This window comes from Neolamprologus brichardi, chromosome 3 (assembly GCF_056152115.1).
Source record: "Neolamprologus brichardi isolate AB-2024 chromosome 3, ASM5615211v1, whole genome shotgun sequence".
NCBI lineage: Eukaryota > Metazoa > Chordata > Actinopteri > Cichliformes > Cichlidae > Neolamprologus > Neolamprologus brichardi.
In genome coordinates this window covers 16,883,969-16,911,870 of record NC_142106.1, presented here as the reverse complement: position 1 = coordinate 16,911,870, position 27,902 = coordinate 16,883,969, and the positions used below count along the sequence as shown (strand labels likewise).

Below are 27,902 nucleotides of genomic sequence, written 5' to 3'. Positions count from 1 at the left end.
GGATTACATGGCGGTACTTCCCTGTTTCATATTGTGGCGGGTCAGGCCTATCTGGGTTTTGTTTGACAGCTACGTTCTGTTGTTCCAGGTGGCAGCGTTACGGTTGCCATGGTTACAGGGTGACACTCTCGCTCTGCGTGTTTCCTGGGTGAGAGAGGCCTTTTTGTTGTTGTTGTGCTAAGCTAATAGGCAGAATGCTACCGGTATAGCTCTAAAGAATGTAGCATCATGGGCAGTGTAGTCCGTGCTGCAGGGAGAATGGACTGCCATACCCGTTATGTGTCTGTGAGTGAGGGAGGGAGAGAAAGGAAAAGTACGAGCTGTCATCGAGCAGAAACGGGAGCTGGAAGCATGTAAATATAATAATAACCACTGCAGCCAAGAAGAGTGCCTGACGAGCCCAGTTGTAAGTAAGCTATTAAGACTCGACTGTACACTGTGTTCGTGTTTTCCTCCAAAAACAATAAGTTCTGTTGGAGCAGCCTTTCAACACCTCTCTCTGTCTCTGCTAGCAAAGTTGACCCAGACAACAAAGTAAAGCTAGTTTTCGGCTACGAGCCCGACACAGAACCCACCGTATTAGCCAGAGGTCCCTTTACTACGGTTCAGAGCCGCGGACCTTCAGTAACAGTAATAAATCACAGCAATAGTACATTCATGTAGTTGTAAACAGCATGATAATATATTAAGTAATCCAAAGTATTCAGAATACGTTACTCTCATTGGGTAACATAACGGAATACGTTACAGAATACATTTTGGGGCATGTATTCTGTAATGGAATACATTTTAAAAGTAACCTTCCCAACACTGCTGATACATTTGAATGACATAATCACTTTATCTTCAGGAGTGTTAAGTCTCCTATTTCTCTAAAGTGCTTTTACACATTTGTTGAATGGCTAACATTTTTCAGACACTGAAGCAGTTCCTTGCTCCACCCACAGATAGGAAACTGAAACACTGAAGCTTAAACTGACACAAGATCAACTTGGTTACTTTGGAAACTACTTTAGTAAAGTTAAATGATTACATTAATTAGCATTGAGTTGTAAAAGAAATAGTAGAAAGTAGTTGTGGTAGTGGTAGTAAAACTGCTTTAGGAACAGGAAGACAAACAGGAAGACGCCCCTGCTCTCAGGTTTCACACTTTAGTATTCAGTCTGCAGCCCGACATCATGGTGTTCAGAGCTGCCTGCATCAAGCTGTGTGAGTACGGTCTTACATCCACAATAAAACTCAGCTATATAAAGGTTAAAAATGTCAGTAATTATTAAGATCATAATAAAGTATTTATTTTAATAGATTGCTCTTTAATTCTCTTCAGTGATAACTGTCAAGATCCTGCTGTGTGCACATGATGACAACGTTGGTGAGTCCCAGCTACCTGCTCACTGATATCAGTATTTTTTTTGCAATTGTTTGATGGAGAAGTAGATCATTTAGAAATTAGATGTAGGACATGTGTCCATCCCTCATGTATATTTAATCAATGTAAATTTGATACATATTTGCCGTTATTTTTATCTGTTGTTATTTTGTTCTGTATAGTTTGACAACATTTACAAGAAAACCGAACTGAATTTCTCCTTTTCCTTGTCTCAGGTGCAGTTTTTCTTCGTGTTGTTCCAAACAGATCACAGTTCTTTGAATATGAGCAAGTAACTTTTTACTGTGAGGGCATCTCTCATTATAATATTGTACATAAGTTGAGAGGGAAAATGAAATCATGCAGCTACACTAATGAGAAAACAGCAACAGGATTGTCCTGCTCTATAAAAAATGTTTATACAGAAGAAGGTGGAGAGTTCATATGTGAGACTGGAGGAGGGGAGAAAAGCAACATTATCAACATCACTGTTACTGGTAAGTTTCCATTTAGTAAGCAATATGCTGTCATAATCAAACACATCATTGAATAGATTTATACATGTTGGTTTTCAGCTGGTTCTGTGATCCTGGAGAGTCCTGCTGTTCCTGTGATGGAGGGAGAAGCTGTGACTCTGAGCTGCAGGAACAAGACAACTTCCTCCAACTTCACAGCTGATTTCTACAAAGATGGACGTCACATCTGGAAGAGCTCCACAGGAAACATGACCATCGGCAGAGTTTTATATTCTCATGAAGGACTTTACAAATGCAGCATTTCAGGAGCTGGAGAGTCACCAGTGAGCTGGCTGAATGTCACAGGTCAGAACACAGGTGAGAAACAACAACGTTTTAAAATTAATTCCATAGATACATTTGACTGCCGTCATTCAAATCTGTAGCTTTTTGAAATACTGTGGAATTTCCAGTGTGCAGTGTTAAAAGTACACTTTAAGCAAATGGAACAGGTGTACTAAACTTTCACATATCTTCTGACTGATTTTCATCTTCCTGTTTGACCTTTTTATTTTTGCTTTTTTTTCCAATTTTTTCAAAAGATAAATTAAACGACTTTATTCATATTTACAAATATATTTTAATATATTTACAGATAGCTCCGAAAATGAAAGCCATCCTGCCACACCTTGGATTATTGTCACTGTTTTATTGAGTGTTGTGTTGGTGGTGGGGGCACTGCATCACTTTGGGAAAGATTACTGGGACAGAGGTAAAGAAACTAACAAATATTATATTTCATGTAGAATTTTGTGCTCATTGTTTTGCTGTTTTGAAATTCTCAAAAGGCATACAGTACTTTGGAAAAGTCCAGATCAACGGCAAAAGGAAAGTACTTGAAAGTCATGTCCTGAAGAATCCTGATAAGATCCAACAAAGACCTGAAAGATTAATCTGTCTCTTCAGTTAGTCTTCAGAACTATTTCTGAAGACTACTTAAATAAATTACAAAGAAGCTTTCCTAAGAAACTTTAGACTGTGTTCAAGAATAAAGGTGCTTATACTAAATGTCGACTTTTAAACACACTCTTTTTTTGTCTTTAACGCTACATTTCCATGTATGTTTTTACACATTTAAGTAAATTGCCTCAACTGTTTCCAAATTCTTTTAGCAAAACAGAAAGTAATAGCAGTGGCTCATGACTTTTTCATAGCACTGTTGTTGTCTAAAGTTTTAAAAATACCTTTATTTTTTCCATGTTGTTCACTGGTGACGTTTTTTTTCTTCCTTGTACTATAGCACTGCTCTATCTGTCAACTAAGGTGCGTACTTCAGATTCAACAGAGCATCAAACAGGTCAGAAAACAAACACTGTTTAATTACCCATGTGTATGGCATCCTGCAAAAGACTTAACAATGCTAAAATAACTTAACTTACTCTCTTTTGGAACCTATAAAGTACTTTAAAACCAAGCGTTAACAGGCACCACACAGGAAAGACAAGAACTATTTATCGTATTGTTATTGTAATAATAAATAAAAACTTGTGTCCTTTTGACCAACATGAAATAAAGACTTGGTTAAAGTAATATACATTATAAGATTTTTAATTGTGGAAAAACAGAAGCTAAATGTCCTGACATAAAAAGAAACTCTGTTTAGACTATTTATAAGACTATTATTGTTTTTTGATGTTTTATGCTGTTGTTTTTTTAATCACAGAGGCCAGTGCACCTAATGCAAGCAAAGCAACATACGCTACTGTAAATAAAAACAGGAAAAAAACAGGTACTGTCATGTAAATTATAGTTGTCTCCTGTTAAAAATAACTTATTGTTAAGTTTACACTAGCAGAATTTAAGTTGATATAACTTTTATCGCAAATTTGATCTATGAAGTCAAACAAGACTTGTTTGTCTGGTATTACCCTTTCTTGTGATGTGTATCTGTTATTGCTAAATGTGTAGGCCATCGTGAGAACATGAGTTTCTTGGACTTGTGCTTCAAATAAAAACCACAGTGCTAATACGGTTCAAGCATGTCTTTTAGACGCTCATCTAGAGTGAGAGGCGTGACTTTGCTTTGTACAGCTCAAAACTAAAAGTTTTGCATTGAAATTTTGTATTAAGTTTAGAATAAACTATAAATTAAACAAAACAAGAATAGGAACATGATCTAATCAATATTCAATCATCTTACTCATTTGGAAATGACAAAAACAATGTAGCATAAAAATGTATAAAACTGCAGGTATTGCATTATATGTATATTAGGCATTTCGAAAATGTCAAATTTGACTTCATTGTTTTCAACATATTGATATCCTCACTTTACTCTCACTCTATGTCTCCTTTAGATGAAGATGGATTGTCTTCTGGAGCCTGTTACTACCTCGTAGAACAGGAGTACGCTGTAGTAGATGAAGGTTTGACTTGTTATAAGCCATTTGTATTTAGATCAACCACTATTATAATAATGTAAGGCAATATAAGTGTTTTATTGAGAAGAAATTGTTGCTATCGACTGATTTAATTCTGTTGTCAAAACAGAACCAGAAACGTCCACTGCAAGAAGAACTTCGTCACATGTCTATCAACTTGTGGCAGATGACGCTTTTTATTCTGTATCAGAGGTAAGACTGAAGCAGTCTGTTATATTGCAGATAATATGTGATGAATACTAAAGAGTGGACAGTACTTTTCAAAAAGTACTTTTAACTTTGGTAACTTATTTTACTGAAGTAAAATTCTAAAAGTACAGGCTTGGAAATGTATTAAAAATAAGGCAAAAAGTAGCTCCTCGTTACATTTGATAAAAAAAACCACAAAAACAGTTTGTGTGCTTGCTGGGCTGATAGAAACGCTGCATTTGAAATTGCCTGCCACTTAAAGATGCTAGTTCCTCTTCTGTAGGCACCACAACTGAGTATATGTTATAACTAATTCCATCTCTTTGTGTGCAGTAAGCCATGGTTATGGATACACCAGTAAGATTGTACTTTGCATCAAGAGAAATTGCCTGGAACGGGAAAAACGGAGAAACTGCAGCAAATCCAGTCCAACACCCATGATCCTGCTGCTCATCAGAAAGACCAGAAGCAAATAGGCAGCAGTTCAGAGATGGACAGCCTGTTTCACTACTTATCACCTTAGAGTGGTGATAAGCCATTATCCTGATCATCTGATTGTTATGATGTCTGTGTTATATTGTAGATGCCCTGTAAAGTGGCCTAACCCTACATGGACTAAGGTTATGCAAGGCCTAATGTATTTATTTTATATTTTGTGAAATAATAACTAAAACAACTCTGGTCTTTCAAGAAACATTTGTATTTTCTGTCTGGCTCAAATGGCAATGAAGTTACAAGCATTTAAAGAGTGTTTGTAAAATGGGCCCACCTCTGGACCCATTACTCATTTCACTTTTTTAGTGAGTCCAAATCCATTTGGCCATATCAAATGACATAAGAGGTCTCACTATGCAGCATTTATTTGTAAAGTGGATACATACACACACACACACACACACACACACAGTGGCTTGCAAAAGTATTCGGCCCCCTTGAACTTTTCCACATTTTGTCACATTACAGCAACAAACATGGATCAATTTTATTGGAATTCCACATGAAAGACAAACACAAAGTGGTGTACACGTGAGAAGTGGAATGAAAATCATACATGATTCCAAACATTTTTTACAAATAAATAACTGCAAAGTGGGGTGTGCGTAATTATTCAGCCCCCTGAGTCAATACTTTGTAGAACCACCTTTTGCTGCAATTACAGCTTCCAGTCTTTTAGGGTTTGTCTCTACCAGCTTTGCACATCTAGAAACTGAAATCTTTGCCCATTCTTCTTTGCAAAACAGCTCCAGCTCAGTCAGATTAGATGGACAGCGTTTGTGAACAGCAGTTTTCAGATCTTGCCACAGATTCTCGATTGGATTTAGATCTGGACTTTGACTGGGCCGTTCTAACACATGGATATGTTTTGTTTTAAACCGTTCCATTGTTGCCCTGGCTTTATGTTTAGGGTCGTTGTCCTGCTGGAAGGTGAACCTCCGCCCCAGTCTCAAGTCTTTTGCAGACTCCAAGAGGTTTTCTTCCAAGATTGCCCTGTATTTGGCTCCATCCATCTTCCCATCAACTCTGACCAGCTTCCTTGTCCCTGCTGAAGAGAAGCACCCCCAGAGCATGATGCTGCCACCACCATATTTGAAAGTGGGGATGATGTGGGGATGGTGTGTTCAGAGTGATGTGCAGTGTCAGTTTTCCGCCACACATAGTGTTTTGCATTTTGGTCTCATCTGACCAGAGCACCTTCTTCCACATGTTTGCTGTGTCCCCCACATGGCTTGTGGCAAACTGCAAACGGGACTTCTTATGGTTTTCTGTTAACAGTGGCTTTCTTCTTGCCACTCTTCCATAAAGGCCAACTTTGTGCAGTGCACGACTAATAGTTGTCCTATGGACAGATTCCCCCACCTGAGCTGTAGATCTCTGCAGCTCGTCCAGAGTCACCATGGGCCTCTTGGCTGCATTTCTGATCAGCGCTCTCCTTGTTCAGCCTGTGAGTTTAGGTGGCCGGCCTTGTCTTGGTAGGTTTACAGTTGTGCCGTACTCCTTCCATTTCTGAATGATCGCTTGAACAGTGCTCCGTGGGATGTTCAAGGCTTGGGAAATCTTTTTGTAGCCTAAGCGTGCTTTAAATTTCTCAATAACTTTATCCCTGACCTGTCTGGTGTGTTCTTTGGACTTCATGGTGTTGTTGCTCCCAATATTCTTTTAGACAACCTCTGAGGCCGTCACAGAGCAGCTGTATTTACTGACATTAGATTACACACAGGTGCACTCTATTTAGTCATTAGCACTCATCAGGCAACTGACTGCACTGAATAATTACCACACCCCACTTTGCAGTTATTTATTTGTAAAAAATGTTTGGAATCATGTATGATTTTCGTTCCACTTCTCACGTGTACACAACTTTGTGTTGGTCTTTCATGTGGAATTCCAATAAAATTGATTCATGTTTGTGGCTGTAATGTGACAAAATGTGGAAAAGTTCAAGGGGCCGAATACTTTTGCAAGCCACTGTATACATATGTGAATTGATTTCAGGCACAGTGCTCTTAAACTGCTCCACCAGTAAGTGCTCTTGCACTAATCCAACCCTTATATACAGAACACCATTGATTAAAGTGCCTTCCCTTCTCTCTGTAAAAGTCAGTGCTGTTGTGATTAAATCGTTTTGTGTTACTTTGGAAACACTGGTTGTAGACATCCAAATTCAAGTCCATAAAACTAAATCACCCGAATGCTGGTCAGCTCTGTAAAAACATGCTGCGACATGCCAGTGCTCTTTAACTAAGAGTACATCAAGAGCTTCTAATCATGTGAGCTGTATATGGAAAAATGCTGCTGTTAAATAAACGAGATTAACCCAAAACACACTTACTCAGAAACTGCTGGGTGATGTTTGTATTTGAAGCTTTAACACTGCAATTTAACACTTTAACACAACACCACTGCAATCCATTTCTATTGTTTTTGATTTAGTCATAAGGTCTTGTATTTATATTTGTTCTGTACTTCCTGTGTGCTTTGCAGGGTGCAGAGAGAAATAGTTGATGAAGGAGGAGCGTTAAACAGCACACTCACGTGTTACTTGTTTTCATGAGTGAAAAAGTAACACGGGTTACTTTAGATAGGTATAGTGTGCATGTCTATAAATTGTTATGTCTTGCGTATGTTCAATTAGATCAGTGGTTCCCTAACGTTTTTTTGCTAGGCCCCCCGCGCGCACAAACATATCCTCCAGCCACATTGTGGTTTATTTCACGCCTCAAACATTTAGTAAACAATTAAGCAAATACAAGTAATCTGCAATAAATTAAAGGTAGTAATAAAATAAACTACTAACTCTTTTATGCTACGTCCACACCTACAAGTGTATTTTTGAAAACGCAACTGTTTCTATGCGTTTGGGCCTTTCATCCACACATAAACGGCGCATCGAACCACCGAAACTCAGTTTTTTTTAAGACTATGTGTGGACGAGGAATACAGAGTTTGTCACGCAACGTCAAAGGTGTGTGCCTTTTTTCACCTCATGCTGTGCGCCACGTTATCACATTATTGTTTACATGAGATGAATTGCAGAATGACAGAGACAAAATCAGCTCATAGCTTTGCCCTGCTAAGAAGCGTGTGTGCTTGTACAAAGGCCGTTCAGCCTCAGGATTTACACTCTGCCCGACACAGATATGACAACATGTTAGCAAAAAGGATTGACAAATGCATAATTTATTCTACAATTAATTACTTAAGCACAGAATTCTTAGTTGTCACGCATCTTTTTCGATGCGTGTGGCTCTTGTGGTCCACCATACTTTAATATGCTGACACTGTACCTTGTTCCACTAAGGAGACTGTTTCTAGTGAAAAAAGACATTCCTGCAAAGCATGATGGGACAGAAATATTTGTGTGAACATGCTTAAGATGAAAAAAAAAAACAAGTCAAGGTCTGTGAATGAGTTCACTGAGCATAAAATAATCAATTTACTGTTCTGAAATAGAAAATGGTAAGATTTTAGATTATGCTATATTTAAATGAGTTGCACTTACTTCAAACTTAATGCATGATTATAAATATTTTATAATAAAATAAATCCAGTTTGTGCTTTTTATTGTCCATTCATGAACAAAGTGGCTTTAACTCAAAATATGTGTTTGAGGAAGAAATAAAAACAACAACATACTGTTCACTTGATGACCACAGATCATCACATAATGATGAAGCTTCTGGTATGTTGGCTTCTAGTGTTTACTGCTGACATTGCTGCAGATGATTAGCAGAGTTAACTAAGTGGGTGTCCAAATTCATAGGCTGCATCCTCCTGAGGCCCCGGCCTTTGCGGTCTATGTCTGTCGGGACCTCCGAAGGCCGGAAGTAAGCGGCTTTGAAAGTGGACTTCAGTTTTGCGTCACCGCCCTGGCTACCTATCGAGCTGGTGGGTAACAGATATCGCCGAAAACATCGGAGCACTTTTGCAAATATGTGATGTCTTGATAAACCGAGCAGATATGTGAAGTTTAAACAACTACATTCTCGCCTAAAAATATCTTAAGAGTTTATTTACCAGAAACACAGAGAGAGTAATAAGAGTAATATTAAAACTTAGTAGCGGCAGCCATTGTTGATAACTGGAATTGTCTGGGCAGCACTATGAATTCTGGGATATGGTGGGCCACAAAGGATACACCCGACCAAATTCAGGAAAAAGGATGATACCTTTGCCAGCTGGATTTGGAGGAGTCTGCGAATCTGGACACAGCGACACAACGACGTAATCGGTCTACAAATGTGGCCTCAGGAGAATACAGCCCATGAATTTGGACACCCGTTAATTCTTCAGTGCAACAGGAAAATACCACATCTTCTTCTCTTTAAAACTCGTCTGTGGGTGTCTGGCTCAGCTTGTTTTTACATACTTATCTAGCTGTTGGTAAAGCTATTGGCTGTTGGTTTTTACTCTGCAGTCATTACAGTGAGAACAGCCATGACGGATCTGGCTTTAAGAAATTTTGCTTTAACAGCGATTGCTCACATTAAACAAAACTAAAATCTACTGTTATTCAGTATTAAACTGTTGCTTAATAAAATGTCAAGTTGGCCAATAAAGAGTGGTATATACCCACATTACTTCCTTCCTTCCCTAAAGGGATACTGAACTTAATAAAGGTAATCCATCAGCCCACGGGAAGAAAACAGAGAACAGATGGCAAACCTTGAGTTCCCAGCCCAAGCAAAATTGTGGCTTTTTTTGTGGCTTCTCCAGGAAGTTAATGTCAACTAGTGTGCTGTGTCTTGTTAATGAGAAAAGGTGTTAAGATGTTTTTATAGAGTGTTGATCAGGTCACACCCGCTGGGGCCTGAACATGCGACTTATGTGGTGTCTGCCACCTGGAGTTATCAGAGGATCATTGGGTTCTGCGCATTGCAGGGTGGTGCTTCAGTGGATTAAGTTTTTTTCCACAATGGTTTTCTGTAAAGCTTGGAGGGTGGGTGAACATCCTTGGGCTCTTTGTTGTTTGTTGTTCAAGCAGTTTTGCACTGTAGTAGGGCAGAAATCTCTTGGATGGTTGGGTGTTGCCCTATTAGCAATGCTTTGTGTATAGTCTGCAGTGGTCACATAATTGGTAGTTGTCACATTATCATGAATGCCATAATCTAAGGTTTTCCACAAGGACATTATGATGTTATTTCAGGTAACTAAGTAACTCACTAAACTTCTCTGTGCTTTCAGTGTTGTGAATTATTGGCATGTAGTGGTATCAAAAAGAAACAAAAGACAGTCTAAACAAGATTGACACTGTCCTTACAGGTTTAGCAGCTGGGAAAGACACAATAAATTTATAAAAGGCCCCAAAGTTCATAGGACAATTCTATTTGAGTTCTGACACAGGTGTTTGTAAGTTTATATAAGTTTATATACTGTTCATTTAGTAGTTAACCTTCTGTTAGTTTGAGCCAGCCCACTAGTGATGGTAAATTTGATTCTTTTTACTGAATCGGGTTTTTTGAGTCATTTGAGTCACTGAGTCAGTTGACCAGAGAGTGCAAAAAATGTACATTTTCACTCAAACTTAATTTGTTTCTCTTTTCATGTAAATCCTACTGCTAAGATGAATGATTCTAAAAAAAACTATTTTATAGAGCAAAAAAGAGCAAAACATTTCTAAAATTAAGCAATTTCCTATCAAAATTGCTTAATAAACATTTATTTTGTTTATTTTTATTTTATTAGTATTTTCCTTAAATGTGTCAAATATATATTTTCTCATCTAAATGTCCACTTAGCTGTGAGCCAGGTGCCGGTAATGCGTGTTAATATTGGTTGCCAACCAAGAAGAAGAAGAAGCCGTGAGCCAGGAGGGAGGGGGTGAGTGAGTGAGTGAGTGATTTGTTCGCTCTATGATTCAGCACAGGACGGAGGGGGTGAGTAGCTCAAATGTGCTGTTAGCATGTTAGCAGAGCGATGCTACTATGAACCGAGGAGCTATTTTCTTGATGTGAGCTTTTACTCAGGGTTTTTTCTTCCAGTTCAGAGCAGAAATGCTTTTGTTAAGAAACTGGCTGTTGTTTTCCCCCCCACACAATTTTAATTTTAAGCTAGATATATTCAGTCAGTTGGGCTTGTGAATCATTATTCACGAGTCAGTAAAGTGATTCTCGAGTATTGAACGATTCATTCACGAATCGAACATCACTAACAACAACGTCACATTAGAAAGGTATAGTAATCTTCCTTGGTCTCTTGTGTTCTGGGGGCCTCTGGATGTCTGGAGTTTTGATCTCCTCCATACCTGCTTCATGCCCTGGAGGACGGGGCAGTGGCCCCCCACACCCTCTAGCAGATCATTACATGAGGGAACCTTTTAAGAAAACAAGCGCGTCCATGCTCACAGGTGTACACACGGGTGATCACACACACAAACTACACCCTTTTTGGCTCCTACCTCAATGCACACTGTGCTGTCGATCTTACGTGCTGCACAATAATGTTTAATATTTAGTATTTACTGTCATATTCCCATATATCATTGTGATGTTGTTTATTGTATTACTCTCGTTTTCTTCTGCTTGTTTTCTTTTTTCTTTCTCAACAGGTGATCCAGGTGATCGATATATGTATTTTTTTTTTCTGCTTATTCTGTTGGTTTTTGTTTTTTGCCCTTCTCCCCCGTCCCTCTTCTCAACTGTTTTTCTTTCCCTCTTTCTTTCTCCCTTTTCTTTCCCCCAGTCAAGTCTGTCCCGTATTCAGCAAGTGAAAATAAAATAAAGAATAAAAGGTGAATCAAATGGACCATTACGGCAAAGCTGGGATGGTCAATTTGGTAAAGAAAATCCGTTGGGCATCTTTCTTCGCCTTTAGACAATAATTCTGATGGCAAAAGAGCCAAACGGGACAGGCAAAAAGAAAAAGGAAAAAAAAAAAAAGAAAAAAAAAAAAAAAGAAAGGTATAGTAATCATCCACAACTATTTTCAGTTGCGGATGATTACCATACCAAAAATATTTATCACGATATACATTTGAAAAATTGTTGTAACGATATAACTGATGATATAATTGACACTAGACAAAATACTTTACAACTCCACAACTTTATTAGTGCAAAAAAAATAATATCAATGTATTTTCACTTACACAAGCAGCTTTTTTAAGTGCATTAAAGTTATATAACAAAATTTACAGTGCAAATGCAAATTCCTTGCTGACAGTTTAACCAAAAGGCATTTCCAGTGGAAACTGGCCGACATATCCTCAGCATAACCATGTATAATATCCAGAAAAACTAAAAAGAGGTTATACACACACAATATGGTAATATTATGTTGAAGCACAGTGCGTATCACTCCGCGAGGCGCCTGCCTATGGTAGCCGTAATGCTCCGACAATCCATCAAACGGTGCGGCTTCGTAGCTTAGCAAAGTCGTACTGAAACATTTGACAGATTTTCGAGCGCCGTGTACATAAAATCGTTTCGAGGTCAGTAAACACAACCAGAATTCATACATAAGGCACACGGGATTAAAGGGGCACTGTCGATTTTCAGAAAAATCAAAGGATTGATTTTAAGTGTGCCGTATTTCTAGAGAACACGGTAATAACGACAGCCCGCTAGCATGCGCTACCAAAAATAGTGCTTTGTTGTGTATCTGACGGACGAAAGCTAAACCAGTTCCACACCACTGAAGTTTCAGCATTTTTACAAACCAATTGTGGTTCATCTGTTTTATTCAACGATCCACTTTCGCCCTTCTCATTCTGCGTTGCCGCCATGTGCGTATGTAAACAAAGGCACTGCACATGCATGTTTTACCCATATTCTATCGCGATATTTCATTTTCTTATCGTTGCCCAACATTACACCGGTATTACCGTGAACGGTATGATATAGCCCAGCCCTATTGCAGATGATAAAGGATTCAAAAAGTTTATTCATGCAGGCCCATATGACAGACAATATGCATCTTCTTTTTGTTTTCATATTTTAATTTATATTTATTTGTGTTGTGGTTTGCAGTGTTTTGTGTTGTTTCACTTTAAATTTGTTTAAAAGGAAAAAGCCGAAAATTTAAATAGTTAAAAGTTGAAATGTGAATAGTTGGTTTTTGTATTATATGATTTATTTATTACATTTTATGTGGAGTGAATAAATAAAAGTATATTTACGGTGGCCCCTAGAGACACAGCATGTACAAACTCCGAAGCACATACAAAAGACAACAGAAGTGCTCCAGGATGCGAGGCGCAGTGTTGAGGCTTTTGTTACCTAGTGGCTACACAAGTCAGGAAGTACCAACAACCAGATGTGGTGTGTAGTAGCAACAGGTAAATGAACTTTTTTTTTAAATTATTTGAATATATATGAGTGCTTGTGTATAAATACAAAAACAATACACATATGCTTTCAATTTTGTAATTTAAGTGATCTAGGTAGCTCTGTTTTGGAAGTTCAGTTAATGCTAGAAATGTGTTTTGGAGTTTGTACATGTTTTGTCTCTAGGGGCCACCACATATATTTATTAGGGGTGCAACGATACACAAAATTCACGGTTCGGTTCGGTTCGATACTTTGGTGTCACGGTTTGATATTTTTTTGATACAAAAAAAAATGTTCATGCCCTTTTTAATTTGTCATTTATTAAAATTATAAATATATATTTTAACTCAAAAGTACAGTTTTTAAATTTAATGTTGCTGAAACAACAAAATAATAAAAAAAATAAATATATCTGATCGAGAAATCACTCATCTTTGGAAAAGAGAGTTTATTACAGAGAAATGGCTCTTTCCAAAATAAAAGCTATACTATACGCTTCATCTGGGCTATATTCTCAGCAGCATATTAAACATATCAGGTCCCCATAAGGAGAATCATGTGCTAACGGCTGTCTAAATGACTCGGGTAAAGTTTGTAGCATGCGTGCTTGTTGTTTTTGTCTGCTTCCACTTGTCTTTGCACTAGGATGATGTTGGCGTAAATGTGCAGTCATATTCGTTGTGTTCCCACTAGTGCTGTCAGCATTAATCTCGTTGAAATGACATTAACGCCACAACACGGCAAATCTCCGTTAACAAGCTACCGCGAATCGCCCCGTGAGTGGGGCTGGACGGCGTCAACACGTTAACGAGCTAACTGCGCTAGTTCCTACCAATGTAATTGAGCATTGCGTGGCACATCCAACATACTGTTTTACTTTAGTCCATGACGCGCTTACCTTCAGGGTCATACGTCACATGAAAACCAAAATAGTTCCAAACGCCAGATCTGAATGAGGGTGGGGGAGGTTCAATTTGCCATGTTGCAAGGAGAGCTTAACTTCTGTCTCGCTAGCTTGCGCTGCACTCAGTGGATCTGCGCTCAACAGCAGTGTTGCCAACTCCTCAGTAAGGAAAATCGCTATTGGCTGTCCTAAAAGTCGCTAAATGACATCATTGCCTAATTTGCATAATTGGTCATGCTAATGTAATTGTAACCTACGTTGTTGGAGAGAGAAATAACATCGTGGAAGAGACATAAAGTGAGTCAAAAACGTCCTAAATGCATTTGGAATTTATTTAGAACTACAAAATAGCAATTATTGTTTCTTAATGTCACAATTCCAACCCTGCTCCTTTATCCAGGGCTGGACCGACAAAAGTGACCCGAAATAGGCACTCTGGTGGAGTTACTTTGTGTGTGTGAGTGTGTGTTTATAAGTAGTTTTAAACCTTGTGATACACAAAAAAGCAACAACAGTAAAAGAAGAACTGACTGCGTTACAGTCAGTGCGGGAGCAGCGGCTTCGCTCATGCGCGATTCATTTGCAGTTTGGACGCATAGGTGTGAACGTCTCCTGCCCTGATAGCAGCTGGGGGAGGACTATCCTTCGCCTGTGAGCGCTTTGGCACGGGCGAAGTGCCCACGGCAGCGCCGCTGCTTGTTGAGAGTAAGAGCGATATGCGCTTTCACGTCAAAAATAAATAAGTCATAAATAAGTCTCCAATAACACCAGAAAAAGTCGCCAGATTTGTCGCTAGTCGCTTTTTAGAAAAAAAGCCGCTAAGGGGGTCTGAAAACTCGCTAAATATAGCGACAAAGTCGCTAAGTTGGCAACACTGCTCGATAGTGCAGCCTAGGCAGATAAGTCGAACGCAGATCCACTGAGCTCTCAACACAAACAGCCTCGTCAGAAGAAAAGTTGATACAATAAATAAAAAAAATTGTATTGTTGATACATATGCATACCGAACCGAAAGCACTGTATCGAACGGTTCAATACCGATACATGTATTGTTGCACCCCGATTATATATAATTGATAAAACATGAAATTCAATAAATACAACGGCATAAAGCAGGCTACAGGAAGATGCAATCACATGTGACTGAAATGGAACCCTGTTGGGCCTCAGTCACCACAGGAAGAGGAAGTTCTTACAAGAGAATGTATTCTCAGTTCAGTCTGATGCTCATGCAGTCAGCACCAAGACAACATGGAGGTCAGATTTCCCACCATCAGACTCTGTGAGTACTGATCTTGTCTGTTTATAAAAAAGATATTGAGTCTGTAACAGAGAAAGTGCATGCAAGGGAAATTAATATATCCAAAATGCACCCATATATTTGCATGTACTCATTTTGGACATGTAAAAATGCTCACTAATAAATGCATAGGACTTATTACTAATGATGGACAAAAAGCATGTTAAATATTAAAACTGTTATTCTCAATCTGTTCAGTGATGAATGTTCTGTTGCTGCTGGTTATAGTAGCCGAATCCAGTGATTCTCAAGGATATAGTAAGTTTAAGTCTTTTTTGGGTATTTTTAACTGTGTGTGTGTAATTTTATATATCTTTTTTATATATGTATCTTATATATCTTTTAACAATATTATGTTTCTGAAACTACTGCAGTTGTTATTTTCCAGCTAAAATAGAGCTATAATAGAGCTCTAAAACACTTCTGAAATAACCACTTGCATATGTTTATTTACTATTACAGTGACTATAAATTATATAAATCCATATCATTTGAAAGCTTAAGTGCTTAATTTGTAAACACTGGTGTTTGTTGGAAGAACAAAAACCAATGATAAAAAGGAGCACATGTGCAACAGCCTTAACTTTGAAATTATTTTGTTGAAATTATTATTTTGAAATTAACTGAGGCCACTTCACTTTCTCCAATTCATTATTTAAGCACAGAAAATGTATATATATAGAGATTTACTGCTGCTAGATATTTTTAAAAAGAGTCTATATTGGATTTTCTGTCTCAGATTCAGGTTTTCCGCAAGTTGTTCCAAACAGGCAGCAGTTCTTTCAATCAGAATCTATCACTATCAGCTGTGAAGGGCTAAATAGGCTGACTGGATGGAGAGTGATGAAAAAGATAAATGGAGATGTTAGAACATGTGCTTCAACCTGGGAAACATCGACTGGACCTTGCAAAATTAGTAATGGATATCCATCAACTGACAGTGGAGAATACTGGTGTGAACATCGAGGAATACAAAAAAGCAACTCCGTCAACATCACTGTAACTGGTATGTACATAGAAAAAAAAAGCCTAAATTATAAATTGACATACTTAGTCCATCAACAATTTTTTTTAAAAATTCTGTTCAGTACATCACTTACAGCAATAGATAGTGTCATATTTGGTACTGTAGTACCATGGTAGTTTTAATATCACACACACACATATATATACACAAACATAAACTGCATGTGCATTGTAATAACCAGAAAAAGCATATATTTGACACAGATGTCTACTTAAAAATTATGTGAGCTGTCATGACTGTTGACTATGACTATTGTGTAAAATTCCCTTTTTACACAAAATAACTGCCATATTTTCTGCCATTTAGATTTAGAGAGTCATGTGATCCTGGAGATTCCTGCGCAACCTGTGACGCAGGGAGAAAATGTGACCTTGCATTGTAGAAAAAATGATGCAAACTCCAGGTACACTGCAAAATTCTATAAAAATGGCGTCTCCATTGGGAGCAGCTCATCAGGAAACATAATGGCTCCCACTGTATCCAAATCTGATGAAGGACTTTACAAATGTAGCATTGCTGATGCTGGAGAATCACCAGAGAGCTGGCTTAGTGTTGAAGGTAAGATGCATCAATATTGTCTAACTAAAAAGATTTAAAATTTTCCTAACAAAGTGTGTATGGTCTACGATGAAGATATCCCCTGTGCAAAGTGATGTTAGACTGATGCTGATGCTAAATTAACTGTATATGGATAAATCGTTATCATTTGAAAGCTTTAGTGCTTAATGTGTATATATTGGTGTTTATCCAAAAAAACTAAAAACAATAATAAAAAGAAGCACATGTGCAAGAACCTTGTCTTTTAAATTATTATTTTTTTTAAATAGAAGAGATTCAATTAAAAAAAAAAGAGTCTTTATTGGATTTTGTGTCTCAGATTCAGGTTTTCCTCAAGTTGTTCCAAACAGACAGCAGTTCGTTCAAGGAGAACCTATCACTATCAGCTGTGAAGGGCTAAATGGGCGGACTGGATGGAGAGTGATGAAAAAGATAAATGGAGATGTTAGAACATGTGCTTCAACCTGGGAAACATTGATTGGATCTTGCAATATTTGTAATGCATATCCTTCAACTGACAGTGGAGAATACTGGTGTGAAAACGAAGAAATACAAAAAAGCAACTCTGTCAACATCACTGTAACTGGTATGTACATGGGAAAAAAATATGCGTTATATTACATATTACTATATATTTAGTCCATCAAATCTGTTTGGTTTATCACATACAGTAACTATTTAAAATCTTAATATAAAATGTGTAACCGTAGGGTGGACATTCGTTAAGGCTGCACTTTTTGCTGCGATCTCGTATAGAAAACTATTCTGCGCGTATTTAAAACAGGTCAGCGGCTCTGAACTGCAGTAAAGGGACCTCTGGCTAAAAAGTTGAAAGGGTGGAAAACAGGAGGAAAATACGAACACAGTGTACAGTCGAGTCTTAATAGCTTACTTACAACTAGGCACTTGGGCACTCTTTTTGGCTGCAGTGGTTATTATCATATTTAGATGCTTCCATTTCCGGTTTCTCGTTGGTGATAACTCGCAATCTTCGACTCTCCTTTTTCTCCCTTCCTCGCGCTCACAGACACATAATGCCGCAAGTAGAGCTGACATGGGCCGCAAGATTGAAACACAGACATTAGAGCCTCTTAAAGTGTTTTGTTTGGGTTTCCACCGGCATGGAATTACCAGGATAGGGCATAGCCTAACATATTAAACAGGAAAGGACGTTGTGTAATCCATTTATTTCAACAAAGTAACTGTATTCTGAATATCACCTTTTTAAACGGTAACTGTAACGGAATACAGTTACTCATATTTTGTATTTTAAATACGTAACGGCGGTACATGTATTCCGTTACTCCTGAACACTGATATATATAAATACAAATATATATATATAGATAGATAAACATGAACATATCCACTGTGCAAAGTGACATCAGTGTGGTACTTTTATTTGTCATTTTTGGACATCCAGTTTTTGTCCACTGAGAAGTTGTTTTGTAACACAAGGCAAGATCTTTTTTTCGACATCTACTAAACATCTGGTGTTGACATCCACAGGACTTCTGTGCATAGGCTATTTGTAGTCTAAATGTGGTCGTTGTAGACATCTTTTCTGCAACATCTTTTTTTAAAAATTGCTTTTATACCCCTTCTATAGTCCCAGTTTTGTCTTTTTTATTAACTTAGGTTAAGTTTTATTTAGATTTGTTTACACCTTTGTATGCATCTCCAGTTATCATCTGCAGCTCAGCCAAATCTTTGGAAAATTATCTGGAACAGTGTGCACCTTCCAAAAGGGGACTAAATCATATTGGGTGTACATAATTGTAATGAATAGGATTTGAGTTTTTACATGAAATAAATATAAAAATATTTAGATTGAATTACAACATCATTGCTGCTGTATGTTTCACCAGGAGTCTACAGGAAACTTGACTGAAAGATTACATTACTTTAATAATTTCTAATACACAGTACAATTATCTTTCTGGCAGGTCATCCTACAGTGCCTTACTTCAAGTTCTATCTGGTGCTCTGCACTGGTTTAAGTCTTTTATTGGTGGTTATTCTGCTCATACTGGCAGGACTGTTTCAACATCATAAACATCAACAAACCATCAGAAGTCACACGAAAGAAATGTCTTTGACACCAGGTATGCTGTCATCAAAATATGAACTTTTATTTTATAACAATAAGATTGCTTAGTGATTTCTGGTGGCCATCCCTCTTCTGCACAAACAGGTGAGGAAGGCCAACATCTGTTTAAGAATATAAACCATTTACTTCAAATCTGCAGGATCATGGAAATCTGAAACACAGCCCTTTAGTAAATAATGTTCCCTAGGACATGACCCTGCTATGGTATTATTTGGTTTGTGATTTTAGTGCCTTGGTAGATTGTTGTCAGTGTTATTTCTGAAAGCAAATTTGTTATTTAGCTTTTAGTTAAGTTTAATTTATTTTGTCTTGTGAATAAAACAACATTCAGTTGTTATAATTTAGACATCCAAATTCTCAGAATTTTAGTCTTGTTTTAGTTGACCTATTATAACAGACTTTTGATAAAAATATTCAAATAAAACGTAATATTGATTTAGTATAATTTAGTCAACTAAATTCTTTAGTTTTAGTCAACTAAATATCATAACATTTTAGGACAATAAAAAGGGATTCAGTTGACTGGAATATAAAGTATAAATGTTTGTAGCAATTTTACAGGAGTTAGTTTCTCCAGACAACTTATTTTCCTTGAAATAAATTATGGAATCTATCTATATATCTATTCTTAATATTCTGTCATATTTTCACAGGAAACAGGGGCACAAAAGCTAGTTTTACCTCCCACTCTATATTGTTTAGCAGTCTAACCTTGCAGTGCAAGGAAGATTGGTCAATTAAATTAACACAAGTTGTTATAAGGCAACATGCTGTTGTCAAAATATATCATATATGATATTTTTTCAAAACATATTGCATGTTACTGTTCTGATTTAAATTATGTTGTGCTTTAATATGGTAGAAGCATAAATGCGCAAAAATGGGTAATTGTAGTAACTGATAGAGATAAAAACCTTCAGAGTCGTAAGATCTAAGTAATATATGTGTTAAGTTTGTTTATTTTAGTAAGATTCAATTTAAAGCTTTTTCAACTTATTGACCAAAAAACAACAACAAAACATTTTCATTATCATTTTGGTTTTGCTATTTCTCTTTAATTTTGCTATCTTCACTTTGAGATTATTATCATATAGAGAAAGTGCTATATACTCTATAACATGACTATGTTCAATTAGGGATGGGTGCAATACAACAGGACAAAATGTATGTGTCTATCGCTTGAACGTCTTAATTTTTAAAATTATTATTAATGACATTTTAGACTTTTTTTCCCCAGTGCACACTGATGGCATTGACAGTTTTAATTCTGTTATTTAGTGTTCCCTTGTTTATCGCGTGAGTTAAGTTCCAAAAATAATCTGCTACAGGTGAAATCCGTGAAGTAGCCAACTTTACTTTTTACAATTATTATAGATGTTTTAAGGCTATAAAACCCCTCACTGTAGAGTCACACTGCTACCGGTCGAAGATTTATGTAAATATGACAAGCTGTACTGTACAGGAAAGAAAGCACGAGATTGATTGACAATGGTCTACAGCCAGTCAAGACGCAGAACACAATGTGCTGTAAAAAAACAAAAAAACATGGAAATTGCTCAAAAATAAATCCGCGAAAGCTTAGATGACAAGATATTGTCATTTACTGCACCCTAACCCCGAGTGAGACAGTGCTGTATTTAAATATGATGGGTTATAAATATTAATTGAAAGTGATATTAGGAAAAGAAAAACAATGCAAAAGATTCACTAGCTACACTAACGAAATATAGGGTAAAAATCAAGAAGCTGTTTAGAGCAGTTGATATTATTCCATTAAGATGAAACTGCAGAAAAATAATATTCTGATGTAAGAGTGACATTATTTTCTTCTGATTGTCAGATTTTCCTAAGATTTTAAATTAGACCTAATAATTACAGTGAATAGCAAATATTGTTCATCATCACTGATGTTGCTGTGGTCATCTGTCCTCTCACTCCGGCTGTATCTCTCCATTAGATGATGACACATTATATTCTAGAGCCATTTACACCACCTTACGCCCGGGTGAGACTGAACTCAAAGGTGAGATTGACTTTGATTAATAAATCTTTAAATGTTGCATTCAGATAATCTGTAATATGTGATATGTGGTAAATATTATAGAATATCAAATATCTTTTATTATTAGGAGCAAGTATCATGGTTGTTACAAATTGATAGAGCGTATGCCCCTTTTTTCTCTAAGCTAACAAAACAGACAAATAAACAACAACAACAACAAAAAAAACCAAAAAAAAAAAAACCACTATGGGCCCCAATCCCCCGACTGCCAGAAAAAAGTAAAGTTTATATTTTCCCAAGGTATATAAGTAAAGGGTGCCAGATTAATTTAAAGTCTTTTACATTATCATTCATGGTATATCTTATTTTTTCAAGATGAAGAGTATTTGTAAGTTCTGTAAGCCACGTCTTTAATACAGGGGTCTCTTTGCCTTTCCAAAGCTGCAGGATCAGTTTCTTTGCAATAATCAATGCATATGACATAAACCTTTTTTGAGAGTGTTGTAAATTTTGTGTTTCTTTGGAGATCCCAAAGATAATTACTATTGGATTTGGCTCAATCTTACTCTTAAAAATAGAGTAAAATAATAAAATAAATAATAATAAAATAAAAGTAAGTAAAAATGTCACACCAAAAACCCTGAAGCCTTGGACAAAGTGCAAAACAATGTAACAGATTTCCATAATGTATCATACATTTTTCACAGAGGGGGGAGCAGTCTAGGTACATTTTGTGAAGTCTTTCCCTTGAGTAGTGTAACCTGTGTATAATTTTGTATTGAATTAAACAGTGACGGGAATTAATAAAAGGCGTGTTTATGTTGCATAAGACCTCCTGCCAAAAATCTTCTGATAGGGGGATCCCAAATTCCTTTTCCCACTCCTCTTTAATTGAGAAAGTTGAAGGTGTACTCATCTCCTGTATTGAGTTGTAGAATAGTGAAATTCTCTGTTCAGACCCCCGTCTGTCACTAAGGCATCTATCCAAAAAGTCAGACGGCATGTTTTCAAACTACGGCAGATATGTACGGATATAGTTTCGTAATTGAAGATATCTAAAAAAAAATGGCTATGCGGTAATCCAAATCTATCTTTTAATTGTTGAAATGACATGAAGGTGTCATTTGAGTATAAGTCTTTTAGTTTACAAATTCCCAATTCTTGCCACGTGTTGAAAGCTCCGTCTGCACAAGATGGAAGGAAAGAGGGGTTAGCTGTAACAGGTATACACATTGATAGTGTTTTCAATTTAAAGTGCTTAATTATTTGTCTCCAGATTTGCAAGGTGGTGTGAATCACTGGGTTGGAATTATAGTGTGCGTTTGTCAAGGGAGTAGGAGAGAGTAATATTCCACCAACACAATAAGGAAGGCAATCCTCCCGCTCCATCTGTAGGCCATGGGGGAGTAGCGCTGTATCATCCAATAAAGAGGAAATTATTCTTAAATTTGATGCCCAATAGTAATGCATGAAATTGGGTAGTGTAAGTCCCCCAAGGGATCCGTGTTTACATAGGTGGTCTTTTTTTATTCTATGTGTTTTGTAGTTCCATATAAACGGCATAATGATAGCGTCCAACTTTTTGAAAAAAGATTTGGGCAAGAAGATTTGGACCAAATGCAAATACTGCGGGAGAAATACCATTCTTATTGAGTTCACTCTCCCTATCAATGAGATAGGGAGTGTCCTCCAAAACTGGATGTTGTTTTTTAGCTTCTCCAGTAGAAGGAGAAAATTTTCTTTCTTTAGGGAACTGTATCTTTTTGTTATTGTGATGCCCAAATATGTAATTTTTTCGTAAGTTATTTTAAATGGGAGGGATGTAAGCCATTCTTTGCTTTCTAATTTGATGGGCAATACTTCACTTTTTCCCCAGTTGATCTTGTAGCCGGCGAAGGTACTAAATTTGTCAATAACGGAGCGGATTGCTGGGAGGGAAGTTTGGGGTTTTGTTATGTATAGTAAAATGTCGTCAGCATAAAGCGATATAGTATTAGAAGTGTATACTGTGTCATAACCATGTATATCAGGGTGAGTTCGAATTGTCTGAGCCAGGGGATCCAGAGCCAGAGCAAACAATAATGGACTAAGAACACATCCCTGTCTTGTCCCTCTGCTGAGCTTAAACTGAGTTGATAGTGTTTGATTTGTAAGAATTCTGGCTGTGGGGTTCTTGTAGAGTAGTTTTATCCAAGAAATGAAATCTTGTCCCAGTTAAAATTTCTCTAAAACAGCAAAGAGATAGGACCACTCCACATGATCAAATGCCTTTTCGGCATCTAAGCTAAGTACAAGTAGGTCCTGTTGCACCTTGGGGGAATAAATTATATTAAATAAACATCTGAGATTATAAAAAGAACTCCTGTCTGGTATGAAGCCTGTTTGGTTTAATCAAGTTTAATCTTGAAGTGTTTGTAGAATTCATTCCCTTACCCATCTGGACCTGGACTCTTGTCATTTTTTAATAAATCAATAGATTTAATGATTTCTTCAGTTGTAATCTTGGCATTCAAAATATTGCAATTCGCCTGATCTAACACAGGAAAATCACACTTATCTAAAAAAAATCCTGCATATCTTTAGGCCCTGCAGTTAGATGAGAGGTATAAAGAGATTCATAAAACTGTCTAAAGTTATCATTAATATCTTTATGTGATGTAACCAGGTTTCCATTACATGATCTAATTTTGTGAATTTTCTGTCATTTTCTAACTTCTTTAGTTGTCTAGCTAACAACTTGTGTGGTTTATCCCCAAATTCAAAATACTTCTGTCTTACAAAAATGAACGTTCTATTAATATTGCTAGTTAATATCTGGTTTAGTTTGTATTTTAATGCACAGATAGTGTTGTACTTATCTAAAGAGGGAGCCTTTGCATTGTTAGCGTCCAAATCATGGATTATTTTTTCTCATTTTAACTGTTCTAGTTTATTATTTTTATTCCGTGAAGCTTGATATGATATTATAGACCCCCTAATATAAGCTTTAAACGTTTCCCATAATATGTCCGGTGAGGTCTCGGCATTATCGTTTATATCGAAGAATAAAGAGGTCTGAGAACTTATATACTGTTGAAATTTTAAATCGCTCAGTAGTTGTGGGTCGAATCTCCAATTCCTGTATGCTTTAGTGAGATTACTAAGTGCGAAGGAGCATGTGACAGGGCAATGATCAGAAATAATAATATTGTGGTAGGTTACATTACGAACTAGGGAGAGCATTTTTCCGTCCACCAAAAAGTAGTCAATCCTTGAATAACTGTTATGTGCAGGAGAGCGGAAGGAATACTCTCTGCCTGATGGATTTAAAGTTCTCCACACATCACAGATATTCATATTGTTCATGTATGTTTTGATAAAGTTGCTACCTTTACACTGTGTAGTTCTTTTGGAGAGGGATTTATCTTAGTATGGGTCTAAAACTAAGTTGAAATCACCTCCAATTACTAAATTACCATTAGGTATATCCGGAATTAAGCTGAAAACCTTTCTGTAGAACTCTGGATCATCATGGTTAGGCCCATAAATGTTCAGTAGGATAATCGGAGTAGCGTGCAGCTCCCCGGTCACTAATACATATCTACCATTCTTGTCAGCTATGATGGAAGTATGTTTGAACGGGGTATCTTTCTTAATTAATATCGCTACCCCTCTAGTTTTAGCGGAAAATGTTGAATAATACACCTGTTTAATCCATCTACACCTAAGTTTATTGTGAGCCGCCTTTTTCAGATGAGTTTCTTGTAAAAAAATAATATCCGCTTTAAGAGATTTCAAGTGTGATAACACTTTGCCTCTCTTAACAGGCTCATTTACACCTTTTGCATTCCATGAACAAAAGGTTAAATCCACATTCTTTACATTTCCATTGTCTTGCATTTAAATAAATTAAGGCGGCTTAATTCTAGTACTTTCCATACTTATGCAGTCAAGATATGGGCCCCAACCCTCACCCCCCACCGCCCTACCCATGTATAACCATAACAAAATAAGACAAATACGTAAGCGATGCATCCCCAACCATGCATTCCCAGATCAAAAAACAAAAAACAAAAACGAAAACAAAAAATCTAGGGGGATGCTATAACAAAAACTGAGCTTACCAAAATACTTTATCTCAAAACTTCCTCTATCCAACGTAGCTCCATAACAAGATATAATCTCTTTACATCAAAGTAAATATGTGTCACTAGGCCAGAGGCTGAGCTCTGATTTGTCTACCTTATGCCGTCCTTTTTAAGATCCAAATTTTTCTTGTCCGTAGCGGCGTGCTTCGTTAGGATCCGTAAACACCAGCTCCGTTCCATTGTATGTCACCCTGAATTTAGCGGGGTATAGAAGTCCATATTTGACTCCGGGTTGGTCTCGAAGCAGGTTTCTTACTGGAGTAAACGCAGCACGTCGTTTTACCACTGCCTGAGGTAGATCGTGGAAAATCTGAACGCGAATATCTCCAAGCTTCAGATTCTTTCTGGTAGAGACTTTTCGTAGTATTTCTTCCATGGTGTGGTAGTAATGTATCCTCGCAATCAAGTGTCGTGGCGGGGCTTCATCTTCTGGGGTCGCTCGCAGGTCTCTGTGTGCTCGGTCCAACAACGGAGTTTCATCCAGGTCCAATAGATCTCGTAACAGCTTTGCCACAAAATCTCTAACACACTGACCATTTTCTCTGCCTTCAGGTACCCCGGCTATCCTTATATTGTTCCTCTTTGAGCGCCCTTCCAAGGCAGTGCATTTTTCAGACAATTGTTCCACTTTGTTAGAAAGTTGTTTTTGAAAGACTTTTTCTTCTAATTTCACCACGGAGTTTGAAGTATTTGTCGCCGATTCTGATAAATCTTTCAGCTGGACATTATGGTTTTCCATTACGGTTCTCAAAGCTGAGATGGCCTCATCATTTTCAGCTCTCAGCGTTGCAATTTCCCCGCGTAGGGTATCACAAATGTCTGCTTTCATTTGAGAGATCTTGGTGTCCAAAGAAGCAATCGCTGACAGCACTTGTTTGTTACCTTGTGTATACTCCTCAAATGCGGAGATGACTGGCATGCCGGTTTTAATGCCGTCATTTTCAGCCGAGGCCACGCCAAAGTCGGTCGTTTCGGTCGCCGCTTGCTTCGGATTTGTTTCTTTTCGTGGCATTTGGAGAAGAATGAATTCTTCACAACCCCTGTATTACTTTGTAGGAGAAAAATGTATTACTTTGATGATTATCGCAATTTCATCAAATCAGGTGCAGGAGCTGCTGGCACACGCGTCTTCACCCTCTCATGGCCTATCCGGAAGTCTCGATATGTGGTAAATATTAAATACAAAACATAATATTAAGAAAAATAATGGTTAATGGCAAAAGGTTCATGGTTGTTTAGTAGCTACCCTGTGACGTTAACATTGGTGTGTAATATGAACAACTAATTGTGTATCTCACAGGTCACAAAAAGAGAGCTGACTGAAGACAAAATCACATCTGAGTGAAAGTGAAGTTGATGAAGTAATCCAAATTTATCACATATTATTGCAATTTGACAAGTTGTATATCATCTGCTGGGTTTGGTGTGAATGTCAGTGTGTTCAATGTAATGTCTAATGTATATTCAGAAATAGCTAGCTGTCAGATGTGGCTGATAATAAGTACTTATAAAGTTCACATGCTAACAAAAACTTTGGTCTGTTATTTACATGTTTAATTTAAAACACTTGTTGCTTCTGCTCTTTTTGCTTGTGCATGAATGGCGTTATAAAAAAAAACCAAACAGCTGCTGCAGCTCCTTTTAAACAGCAGGTACTCACTGTGGTCAACCATAAATGTATATGTGTCGCATTGCTTTGTTTTCTGAAACAGATGAACCAAATTTATGGTAAGCAGTGAAGTATGTATAACTGCACAAGTTGGTACTGAGCATGTCTCTACATAAAATATTATAAAGTGCACAGGCTACATAAGCTGTGGCTTATGTCATACTGCAGCAGCAGCTATTCAGAAGAGTTAAAGAAAATAGATTAAAACATTTAGCTTTGATATATTTCTTATCACTCCTAACATGAAATTGATCTCGGTCTTTGTCTTGCAGCCTGTATCTGTTTGTCACAGGTATCTGTGTCACGGTTTATAACGAAAGTGTAAAGTACCAATAAAGTTCACATGCTGTCTGTTATGTAGGATTCTAAATGAAACTGAATGAATTTGTTTCTTGTAATCTTTTTGCTTGTGCATGAACACTGTTCAAAAGAAAGGAGCTGCTGCATCTCAGTTCTTCTACACAGTAGGAACTCACTGTGGTCAACCGCTGATGTAAATGTGTTGCATTGCTTTGTTTTCCAAAACAGAGCTGTGAAGTACACCTGCAAAGTTTACTGGGCATGTCTCTATGTGAAGTGTGGTCTAGAGCACAGTCTGAGTAACTAGTGGCTTGTCAGCAGAAACTGTTCACTGAAGTCAAAGAAAATAAGACATTGTTTTTAGGTCAGAATGTGTGTTGAATTTTTCATTAAATGGGGTATTCGTAAGTCGGGGTTCCACTGTATAGGCTTATAAAGCCTACAAGTAAAAAACTACATTTTCCGCGAAAATGACGGCAGGTAATGGCAGACATGTGATAGTTCACACTGATATCTATTTCAATGTAGCAAGGGTTATGAACAGCTGATCCGATCGGCAAAGCGTGTTTCTGGAATATTATGTTTTTGTTCCTGCAAGCGCTTTTTATGCAACTTTTGCAAAGTTATATGTGGAAGGAAACCATGACCTAGGACTAGCTGATGGCATAAGATGTAAGTACAACTCC

The 27,902-nt window shown here is 37.3% G+C and overlaps 1 protein-coding gene across 1 annotated transcript; it reads left to right on the top strand.

Moving 5' to 3' along the window:
• Nucleotides 1-1,178: 1,178 nt before the first annotated feature.
• Nucleotides 1,179-26,570, top strand: LOC148103656 (Fc receptor-like protein 5). The gene is made up of 10 exons (XM_087839182.1): nucleotides 1,179-1,209; nucleotides 1,328-1,372; nucleotides 1,606-1,866; nucleotides 1,945-2,190; nucleotides 16,163-16,429; nucleotides 16,763-17,008; nucleotides 17,328-17,594; nucleotides 18,955-19,113; nucleotides 21,076-21,141; nucleotides 26,548-26,570. Exons 1-10 carry the CDS (start codon nucleotides 1,179-1,181, stop codon nucleotides 26,568-26,570), a joined length of 1,611 nt encoding a protein of 536 aa, XP_087695308.1.
• The last annotated feature ends 1,332 nt before the right edge of the window (nucleotides 26,571-27,902 follow it).

What these genes read in the sequence shown, in the direction of transcription:
- LOC148103656 (XM_087839182.1), top strand. Translation starts at nt 1,179, where the DNA reads ATGGTGTTCAGAGCTGCCTGCATCAAGCTGT. An exon ending in TGCACATGATGACAACGTTG is followed by an intron (nt 1,373 to 1,605) that starts GTGAGTCCCAGC and finishes TCCTTGTCTCAG; the next exon opens with GTGCAGTTTTTCTTCGTGTT. An exon ending in AGAAATGTCTTTGACACCAG is followed by an intron (nt 19,114 to 21,075) that starts GTATGCTGTCAT and finishes TCTCTCCATTAG; the next exon opens with ATGATGACACATTATATTCT.